Here is a 10,188-nt window from a genome sequence, read left to right as displayed (position 1 = left end):
ACCCAGAGCTCTGCAACTGGGCTGGGGGGCTGGTGCCTTCGGTGCCCAGGGCTGGGTGGGGCTGGTGTGCCCATGGTGCTCTCTGGCTTGGGAGGGGGGGGTCGATGCCCGTGGTGTCTGGGTTGCCCAGGGCTGGAGGGGCCGGGGCCCGGGCGGCGCCCCTCGCGCCGTCTGGCCCAGGGGATACCCTAGCGGGCTCCAGCCCCCGCCGCCCCGGGAATCACATTACTGAGGCCTCCCATTGGCCCGGCCCGGCCCCCGGGTAGAGGGGAGACCGGGGCTCATTGGCTGCTCCGGGGCGGGGGCCGGGCCTGGGACAGTGAGCGCCTGGGATCCAGCTCGCAGCTCCGGGCCAGCGCCGAGCGCCGGGCTGGCGGGGCGCCCTGGGCTCCCTGCGCGCACCGGGGCTGCCCGCCAAGCCCCCCCGACATGCGGCGCGCCCGCCTGGACGCCTCCCTCGGCCGCCTCCGGGCAGAAGTGGTGAGTGGCCTGGCCGGGCTCGGAGGACAGCGGGTCCGGCCGGGCAGCCCGGCTCCCCTTGGTAGCGGCGGGGCTAGTCCGGGGAAGGGCGCTGGGGATGCAGGGCAGAGGCCAGGGGCGTCCCCGGAGTACCGGGGCTCGGCTTTGCCCGGACCACGCCTGGCACCGCTGGGCTCGGTTGGCTGCCCGTGTTGGGCACATGCCAGCCCTGCCCGCTCCTGTGCCCAGGGCTGCACGCGGGGCCGGGCAGCCTCAGGCTGGGCGTCACCAGAGTCAGGCCACAGTATCGGGCCACGGGCTGTGCTGGCCCAGAGCTACCCTCAGCCCCTGCGATTGGGCCTGCCCGGCTCTGGGATCCCCGAGACCCAAGCAGGGCCCAGACTGCCCCTAGCCCCCCTGCTGCTCCGTTGGCTCCATGCTCAGGGACTCAGCCCGGCTCGAACCCTGCCCTCTCTGCATGAGGCGAGGGAGGGGCTGGCTGCCCCCAGGGAGGTGGGCGCTGGGCTGCCCTGCCATGGGCTGAGGGCGTTGGTGGGGGCAGAGTGTGACCCACTCGCAGTAACTGGCGGCTGGAGGAATCTCCGGCCATAATTTCAAAATGTGACCAGGGACTTGGGGACTGACATGAGAAGCCGCAGGGGGCCTGATCACCCCCCCGGCCGGGCGCAGGGGCCTGATCCCCTGTGTGAACTGGGCACAGTTCCCCCAGCCTCCCACCCACCCTTGGTGGCCTCAGGGGCCTGATTCCCTGTGTGACCTGAGCACTGCCTGCTGCTAGTCTCAGGGCTCCCCAAATTCCTGGGCACTTCTGAAAATCTGGTTTTTGGCCCCAGGATGGGTGGGCAGTGCTGGCGCAGGGCAGGGTCCCCAGGCAGGGCTGTGCACACATACCCACCCACATCTCCGGGCACCCACATGCACCTTTACCCGCACGGGGCAGCAGGCGCATGTGCTCGGTGTCTGGGGTTGGGTGGTCCCTGTGGGCAGGGGAGGAGCAGCAGGATTCCCCCCCTCACAGACAGCTGACACAGGAAGCCATTTTTGTTGTTTTACATCTGATGTCAAGAAAGTGCCGATTGCCGAACAACTGGTTGCTGGGTGACAGGTTAGTGACATCAGAGCTGGGGGAACCAATCTGCCCGAGGGGATAGTGACATCAGAGCTGGGGGAGCCAATCTGCCCAAGCTGGCCCCGGTTCAGCCCTGACTGGTAGTGGCAGAGGTGCTGTTGGGCCCTGTCACTTGGTCCCATGTCTCCCTCCTGTAGGGTCTGCCGTGTCCCCGGGCTGGGGCTGGGGCTGGGGCTGAACGGGCAGATCCTGGGGCTGTTCCGGAGCCCTGGGCATGGCCTCTGCTATGGGAGTGGGCCCCTGGCACTAGCCCTGCTATTTCTGGGCCCGCCTGGGTCTGCACACTCGGCAGGGTGATTTCCCTGGCCCCTGAGAGCATGTGGCCCCGATGCCCACAATCCTCCAGCAGCTCTGGGCAAACCTGGCACCTGTTCAGGTTGAAACTCTGGCGGAGCTGGATGATAGATGGTTTTCATGGCATGTTGGATGCCAGGCTGCTGGGACCAGCTGCCTGAGCCACCCCCTGCAGGGCTCCGCTCGGCTGGGGCCTCAGCTGATGTGGCCTAGAAGAGCTGGGGAGCAAACAAGAAAGGGTCCAGCACTGCCCGCAGGGACCCTAGAGCTGGACATGCCCTGGGTCCATCCAGCCCCCCAAGACCCAGGCCAGTCTGCAGACCCCATGCCTTGCAGCCCAGCTGCCCTCAGTCAGCTAGTGGGAGTCGCCAACTCATTTCTAGGACAAAGGGACTAAGCCCGAGCTGTGGTGCCATCACTCACAGCTGGGGACACGAGGCTGGAGCCGCGGGGCGACTGGGTGAGCAGGCCCTTGTGGTGCAGTAGTGCAGGAGGTTTCCCGGGCTCGGGGCTGCAACAGGCGTTGGGGCTGAATTGCTAGTGTTTCCCTGCGGGAAGTGCAGCGACGCCCTCAGCCGGGACGTGCGGGGGGAGAGGTGTGGTGGCTGGCAGGCACGGTGGGATGTGGGGGTGGCTGGAAGCAGGAGGAGCCCCACCCCAAAGCACAGAGCTGGCAGCACTAGGGAGCCTCTCAGGCTGGGCTCGCCTTTTTAAGGCCCCAAATGCTTCTGCTCTCATGGCCTCACGGCCTGCCCTTGGCGAGGCTCCTGGTACTCCAGCCCCGGCATGTCCCTGCTGGCCACCTACCACACAGCGTGCTGCTCTTTGTACCTGGTGGGGCTGGGAGCCAGGACTCCAGGGTTTGCTTCCCTGCTGTGGGCAGGAGTGGGGGCTAGTGGTTAGAGCCAGGCCAGGGAGTCCGGACTCCTGGGTTCAGTTCCCAGCTCTGGCACACTCGTGTGTGTCCGTGGGGCAACCCCAGCCCTGATGTCTGCCCAACCACCTGGGTGTGACTGCAGGGGTTGGTACAGACAAGGGGACCTGAGCAGGTCCCATCGGAGGTTGCCTGTTGGTGTGGCTGGTGCCCCATGTGTGCCTGGCCCTGGTAAGCAGTTCAGCTCCCTCCTCCCCGGGCCCAATGCCTGCGCTGGCTGTGTGGGACAGCACCAATGGCCCCCAGAGCTCATGTCGCCCTGGGCTGCTGGTGCGGCCCACTGGAGCGTGGCCCCTGGCTGCCCCAGGCCCTGGCTCATGGCCCTTTGCCAGTGGTACATGCCTGCCCCGAGGAATTCTCAGGGGTCGGTGAGAGCCAGGGTCCCTCCACACCACTCCGGGCCAGGCCTACGTGGTGCCCCTTCCCTCTGTCCCCCAGTGCTGGACTCTTCTGGGCACCCAGCGTCTCTGGACAGGCCCAGCTTGTGTAACTCCAGCTGCCGTCTCTATTTGTCATGTCCCAGCGGCTGGGCTGGGGCTGGATCTGTAGCTGCCGACGCGGCAGGGTGGCTGCTTGCTCACCCTGACATGCTGCAGCACGCGGCAGGGATGGGCTAGCTCGGTGCAGGAGCAGCAGGAAAGTGGTGCCCTGGGGCTGGGTGCACGTCCAGGCAGCGGAGCCCTGCATGTGCATCTCCCCCTTGCAGCTCCACACCCAGCCCAGGCAGACGCTGCTGCAACCACAGAGACCATTGCTCGAGTGCCCAGCCTAACCCAGCCGGACCCCGGCATCTCCTAGGGCAGCCCCTGTAGCCACCCAGAGAGGGGACAGGGACTCAGCCCCAGCTCTGGGGGCCCTGGGCCCAGCTGGCCTCGCTGTCTGGGAGTCCAGAGCCTGGTGAGTCCTCTGGGGGCTCTCCTGGGGGCTGAGTGACATGGGGATCCAGGGAGGCTCCTTGCAACCGGTGCTTGGTGAGCACGGGGAACGGGGACGGGGACGACACAGCATGGGGTGTTTGTGGGGCAGGGTGTATAGATGGTGGTGGGGTGTTTATGGGGGGTGTGGAGAAAGGGCAGGGGGTGTATGGGGAAGGACATGGAGAGGGTATACAGAGGAGGGTATATAGTGGGGCACGGTGTATATGAGCTTGTGGTTGCATATGGGGATGGGACAGCGGGTGTGGGGACAGTAAGATGGGTGGATGGGGGGTGTAGGGTGGCAGGGAGTCAATGGGGGGTGAGGATGGAGTGGGACTGGATGCGGGGCTGAGAGTGGATGGGGGCATGGGGACAGGGCGAGGGATGGATGGGGCATGAGGTGGCATAGGGTGGATGGAGAGTGTGGAGACGGGACATGGGGTGGATGGGAGGAGCGGGGTGGATGGGGGCAGGGGGGAGGAGGGGATGGGGCGGGGGGTGAATGGGGGGAGGGGACAGGGCGGGGGGTGGGTGTGGGGTGGCAGAGGGTGTTTGGGGGGCATGAGGAGGGGGCAGGGAGGTGGATGGGGTGAATGGGGATGGGGCAGGAGGTATGTGGGGGGACAGGTGGTGGATGGGGTGGGCACTCTGGTGTCCCATAGCTGGTCACTGGTGTCCCATAGCCAGTCACCCGGGTCACTGCCATGGAATGACCTGGCCCATGGGGCTGGGCCCCGCCCTCGTGCCTGGCCGATAACCCCTGAGTGTCCTTCCCATCCTGGGTCCTGAGGGCCTTGTTGCCATTGGGCCGGTGCAGGGAGAGCGTTGGAGAGGACTGGGACTGCAGACAGGGTGACAGGTGTTGGGATGGGGCAGACAGTGATGGGGCTGCTGGAGGCAGGGGATGGTGACAGGGCTTTTTGAGGGGACAGGGCTGTTGGGGGTGATGGACCTGGCTGATGGAGGCGGTGGACGGTGGGGGTGATGAACAAGGCTGTTGGAGGTGTTGGGACGGGTGATGGGGCTGTTAGGGAGATGGGGCTGTTGGGACGGTGACAGGACTGATGGAGGTGGGGGATGGGGCTGATGGAGGTGGGGGACTGGGCTGTTGGAGGTGTCGGGACGCGTGACAGGAGACAAGGCTGCTGGAGAGATGGGGTTGTTGGAGATGTCAGGACAGATGATGAGTGAAAGGGCTGTTGTGGGGATGGGACTGTTGGAAGTGGGGAATGGGGCTGTAAGGGAGATGGGGTATGGGCCAGCCATGCTACCAGGGTGGCCAGTCCATCAGGGCAGCGATCACATCACCATGTTCCTCTCCCCACAGTTGTGCCTGCAGGCGGCGGGGGACACGCTGCGGGATCAGATGCAGGGCATGATGCGGACTCTCCACGAGCTGAAGCGGGTGCCAGGCCCAGCTCCACGGCTGGGGCCCCCCAAGCCCGCGCCAGCTCCCCCACAGCCCTGCTGGGAGCGGCCTGCGAAGAACCGGGCATCGGGCGTCTCAGAGGCAGACTCAGCCTGCTGCCTGGAGCTGATGGAGGAGGAGTGCGCACCGCCCGCTAGTGAGAGGAGCCTGGAGTTCGACTCGGGCTACTCAGAGGTGTCAGGGGGGACGTGGCGGGAGGAGGAGGGGCTGGTGCTGCGCAGGAACCCCCTGCCCCCCTGCCAAAGGGCACAAAGGCTCTCCACGGGGGGCTTCCTCCGCAGCAGCCCTAGCCAGGCCCCCAGCCGGCAGGTCCGGCCTAAATCCACCTCAGACGCCTGCCTGGAGCAGTGGCGGGTGCTGGAGTCGGCGGACGCGCAGGACTGGACTGTGGCACTGCTCTCACAGAGCCGCAACCGGCAGCCGCTCGTGCTGGGTGATAATTGTTTCGCTGACCTGGTGGAGAACTGGATGGACCTTCCTGAGGAGAGCGCCCTGCCCCACCGGCTGGCCAAGCCCCACGGCTTTCTGCTCAGCCTCTCGGGCAATGTGCGGCGCAAGCTGGCCAGCCTGGCACGCCCCAAGGGCCCTGCCGCCCCCCAGCCCGGCCCCAAGCACCTCCCCGGCCCAGGGGGCCTAGGTGGGCGGGCGCAGGGGCCCCTCTTCCACCAGTCACACGGCGACATTGCCAAGCTCACCACGGACTGCACCCGCTTCGCTGCCCTCTTGAACAGCCGCAGCCGGCAGCCAATCATCTGCAACGACATCATTGGCTACATTTAGCCCCGCCCCCGGCGCATTTCTGTCCCAGCTCTGCATTTGTACCCAGCTCTGTAAATAAATAAACGGCTTTTGTATGGAACGCGTGGCCGGAGCCTGTCGCTTGGGGGAGGGGAGGCAGCGCTGGGCACGGCCGGAGCCCGTCACTGGCCCAGTGTGCTCTTGTCCTCACCAGGGGCTTTGTGCCAGCTTCACCCGGGTGGCTGCAACCTGCACTGGGGCAGAGGAGGGAGCCTGGCTCACCCAGACGGTGCACACGCAGTGCACACACCCACACACACAGAATAATCAATGCACGCACACACGCACCCCCCCACAGTGCACATGCATGCACTGTGTGCTACACAATCATGCTGCACGCACAGGGCGCACCCATTAAAATGCTGGAGCTGCCGGTGGGGGGTGCCAGGCTGTGCTGGCCCTGCCCACCTGAGGCTGCCATGCCCAGCTTCCATGGTTGAGGCAGCACCAGGCTGGGCCTCGATCTGTGGCACAGAGTTGGCACTGGTGCCAGACGATCCCACGTCCAGCCAGGCCCCTCACTGCCCCCGAGGCTGCCCCAGGGAGTGGGGCTATTAAACCTGTTATGCCCCTCCCCATTTCAGCAGGAGAATTACAACAAGTGAGTTAACGGATGGGGGCACTGCCCCCACCCCCTGGAATAAGCGGTCCTCTGGCTCCTACTGACAGGGGCAAGGGTTTATTAGCTGTAGGGGGCCGGGGACAGGCCTTGCTCCCAGTGCGCCCATCTACATCCTGGGCTCTCCACTGCCAGGCTGGTGAGAAGCAGGCCAGTGTCCCGCTGAGCATCTCAGGGGGCCTGTAGCGTACAGCCGAGCCCCCACTGCCCATCTGTGCCCAGGGAGGCACCTGGCAGCAGGCTTCACTCAGCCACAGGGCAGCCGAACATGCACAGGTGGTAAGATGTCGTCGTCCTGTTGGTCCTCGCAGACCAGGTCCAGCACTAGGATGCGGGGGGGCTGCGAGGCTCCTCCAGGGGGGCTGCCCACCAGCTGTGTCAGTCTAGGGAAGGGGAAGGGTGAATAAGCCACGGGGCATCCAGCAGGGGCCAGGCTCAGTGTATGTGCCCAGAGGCTGTGCCAGTTAAACCCCTGGCGAGCCTGCATCAGTGGAAACCTGGCAGTGCCAGTGGGCACAGCCCTGGCTGGAGTCCAAGCACCCGGAGCCAGGTTTGAAGAGCCCCTCTTTGTGGGCGTCCAGCTAGCCTGCCCAGGGCAGCAGCCCAAGCTCAGAGTGGCTCCCCATGCTAGCCTGCCCCTCACCAGGCTCCCTTAGCCCTTCCCTCCTCCCCCCGTGCTGACACTGGCCCCAGTCCTTCTCCTCGCGGAGCCCAGGGGCACTGGCAGGGCTCTCTGGCTGGAGGAGCTGCCATGGCCAGGCCTGAGGGCAATGCCACCTGGCCCTCAGGGCCTCCCTGCAGAGCACAGCCAGCAAGGGGCCGGGCGGGGGGTCCCGGTGCAGGAAGCAGGATGTTTACTGGGTGGTCAGACCAGCTGGGAGCCAGCGATGCAGCTGTCAGAGGAGGGGGGAGCTGGACTCCTGGTGAGCGGGGGGGAGGGGCAGTAGGGAGGGAGAGCTGGAGCCTTGGACCGGGGAGGGGCAGCGGGGAGCTGGAGTCCTGGCGACTGGCAGGGGAGGGACAGTGGGTTACGCAGGGGCTGGTGCTGGCCCCCAGGACCTCACTGGGGATGGGGGTTCATGGGGTGATGCTCCCTGCAGAGGGAGGGCAGCCAGCCCAGGGCCGGAGGGGGGCCGGCTGCCAGCCCAGAGGACCAGGACAGCACCTACCTGCGGGCGAGCTGTGCCTCACGTTTCTGCTTGGCCCAGAAGCTGGCATAGAGAATGGTCACCCCGCACAGCACTGTGCGCACTGGCAGGCCGTGCACTCCCTGTAAGGCAGGAGGGGCGTCAGGGATGGGGCAGGTCAGTGCCAGGCCCAGCACTGGGCGCTCACTTCCCATAAGCTTTTGTGGAATAGGAAAAAAGGTGTAAGTGGAGGGTCTCCCCCAATGCCGGATCTCTCCCAAGCCACAGACGGGGCTGTTCCCCCAGGCGTTGGGAGCACCAGGGTCCAGCCGGTCCCAGCTGGGGGTGGGCATGTCTCCCGGAAGTGGGTTGCGCGTTTCCCCCCAGCATAAGTCCCAGACTGGACGTGCCCGGACTAGGCCAGCATGCAGGGGGCTGTCTGGAGAAAGTGGGCAAGCCAAGACCTTCCCAAGCAGCCATGTCCAGCAGTGGGCACCCCAGAGAGATCTGGGTAGGGGGCAGGTGAGAGCTGGGGAGAGGTGAGTGCCTGCCCCAGGTGGGGGCAGACTCCCCAAGGCCCAGCCAAGGCCCCTAGGCAGTGGGGACAGGGCTCAGGTTACAGAGGGAAAGGGGGGGGGGTCAGCAGGATGTGGTGGTGGGGGCACAGGCCTGTTCCCACAGCCCCCACCCAGCCCAGGTTCTGGTGGGGGGAAGAGAGGGGGAGGGTCACCTGCAGCTGGTCCAGGAGCCCCTGCAGGCTCAGCTCCTCCCCGTGAGCGCCGATCCCAGGCACCTCGACCCGATGCCAGCAGCTCCACGTCTCCTGGCCATACTGGTGGGGACACAAGGGCAGGCTGATGTCAGCATGTCTCCACACCCGGCTAGAGCCACCATGGGGCCAGGGAGCCAGGTCTCCCCATCTGTTTCCTCCCCCTCCCCCTGAGCACCAGCTCTGTGCATGGCCATGTACAGTGGCACTTCCCCTCAACGATGACACACGGATCTCTCCCTGCTCTGCCCATTAATACACGGCTTCAGGTCGTGAGGGGCATCGTCAGAGCTGGCAGGAGCTCAGGGCTGGGCTAGTAGGGGCTGTGGGTCGGGAGTGAGGGGCACTGCCAGAGCTGTAGAGGGAGCCTAAGGCTGGGCTAGCAAGAGCTGCGGGTTGGGGCTGAGGGGCACCACCAGAGCTGGCAGGTGACAGGGCTGGGCTAGCAGGGGCTGCGGGTCGGAGCTGAGGGAAACCAGCCGAGCCAGGGGGGTGGTTTGCCTGGATGGTCCCTTTTGCAATTCCCTCCTTTTCAGAATAATCAAAATCACCCCAGAATGTGAATTAGAAAATCCACATCCTGACAGTGGGGCCCAAAGCCTCCCTGGCCAATCCAGCACTCAGCTCCCTTCCCTGATGCCTGTCTCAGTCCTGGCCTCTGGCTAGTGAGGGCGAGTGCAAACAGGACCCTGCATCCGGGTACGGCAGTGTTAGGACATGGGGGCCATGCCCAGCCCCCCTGGCCCCTCACATGAGGACGGGCAGGATGCAGAGATCATGGTAGGACATACGGGCTGGGGGGGGGCATTGGAGGGGGGGGTAGGGCACAGCCCAGCCCCAGGAAGACTTGGGCGCGAGCTCTGCTCACGCCACAGGGAGCTGGGGCCACTGGCTGGCCAGGCTGGGACAGGGGACAACCCCCCTCCGCCATGGGCTGTGCCCAAGCATATAGCTCCACTGTGAGCATTGCTGAGGTGGGGGTCTGAGCTGCTGAGCTCTGGAGAGGCTGGGCCAGGCAGCCCTGCACAAAGCCCCATTGAGGCAGTGCCCCCCTGCACACACACAATCAGCCACTTCTGCCAAGCCCTGCGCGTCTCTGCCCTGCCCAGGACCCAGCCAGCTGGGGCCGGGGGCGGCTCTGACTGCCAACAAGCCAGGCCTTTCTGGGCAGCCCAGATGTGGGGAGAGCACGCGAGGCACACGAGGCTGCCAAAGGGGAGATGACTGGAGTGCCTGGGGGGGCGGAGGCAGGAGTTCTCATGGGCTTGGCCCTGACATGGCTCATCCCCCCAACCCAGGGCCAACTTTGACCCAGCTGGGCCAACCCCGGGCTGCAGAGATCTAGGAGGCAGGACGGCTGCCCCAGACACCTCCTGCACCACAACTAGTCAGCCCACACCACTTTCCCCAGCCTCACAGCTTTGTGCCCAGGCCTAGTGCTCACGTTGCTCAGCGCCAGCCCCAAGGCAAGCCAGGCCCCTGCCCCTCCCCTGCTGGGCTCTCTGCTCTGCCTTCCAGCAGGGCCCCCACTGTGCCAAGCCCCAGCTCCCTGCCCCTGGCCACTCTGCCACCTCTAAGGCAGTGAGCTCATGGTAGGGAAACTGAGGCACAGAGGCTGCAGGGCCTGGGAAAGCCCTGCAGCAAGCCTGGCATAGCTGAGCATGGCCCCTGGCTAGGCAGCTGAGGCCGCGG

General features: G+C 65.9%; 2 protein-coding genes across 4 annotated transcripts in view; one reads left to right on the top strand and one right to left on the bottom strand.

Annotated features, from left to right (window-relative positions):
* Positions 1-208: 208 nt before the first annotated feature.
* Positions 209-6,042, top strand: INKA1 (inka box actin regulator 1). Of its 3 annotated transcripts, none has more exons than XM_037905533.2 (2): positions 209-480; positions 5,082-6,042. In XM_037905533.2, exons 1-2 carry the CDS (start codon positions 430-432, stop codon positions 5,961-5,963), a joined length of 933 nt encoding a protein of 310 aa, XP_037761461.1. In that variant the 5' UTR covers positions 209-429; the 3' UTR covers positions 5,964-6,042. The 3 variants fall into 3 exon arrangements, with proteins under 3 accessions (XP_037761461.1, XP_037761463.1, XP_037761462.1); XM_037905535.2 differs by lacking the exon at positions 209-480 and adding an exon at positions 1,072-1,585; XM_037905534.2 differs by lacking the exon at positions 209-480 and adding an exon at positions 3,133-3,734.
* Positions 6,043-6,644: 602 nt separating this feature from the next.
* The window catches only part of UBA7 (ubiquitin like modifier activating enzyme 7), a 42,076-nt gene continuing 38,532 nt past the window's right edge, over positions 6,645-10,188 (bottom strand). Inside the window, 3 exon segments of the mRNA XM_043551114.1 lie at positions 6,645-6,983; positions 7,770-7,870; positions 8,458-8,559. Coding sequence (XP_043407049.1) covers positions 6,848-6,983; positions 7,770-7,870; positions 8,458-8,559 — 339 coding nt within the window. The 3' untranslated portion in view covers positions 6,645-6,847.

The sequence above is a fragment of the Chelonia mydas genome, chromosome 7 (assembly GCF_015237465.2).
Source record: "Chelonia mydas isolate rCheMyd1 chromosome 7, rCheMyd1.pri.v2, whole genome shotgun sequence".
Classification (NCBI taxonomy): domain Eukaryota; kingdom Metazoa; phylum Chordata; order Testudines; family Cheloniidae; genus Chelonia; species Chelonia mydas.
The sequence above is the reverse complement of the archived record's forward strand: the minus strand, read 5'-3'. Positions and strand labels throughout refer to the sequence as shown.

Excerpts from the sequence above, each read along its gene's own strand:
- INKA1 (XM_037905533.2), top strand. The coding sequence starts at position 430 with ATGCGGCGCGCCCGCCTGGACGCCTCCCTCGGCCGCCTCCGGGCAGAA. Across the intron at positions 481-5,081 it reads GCCGCCTCCGGGCAGAAGTG|TTGTGCCTGCAGGCGGCGGG; the intron begins GTGAGTGGCCTG and ends CTCTCCCCACAG.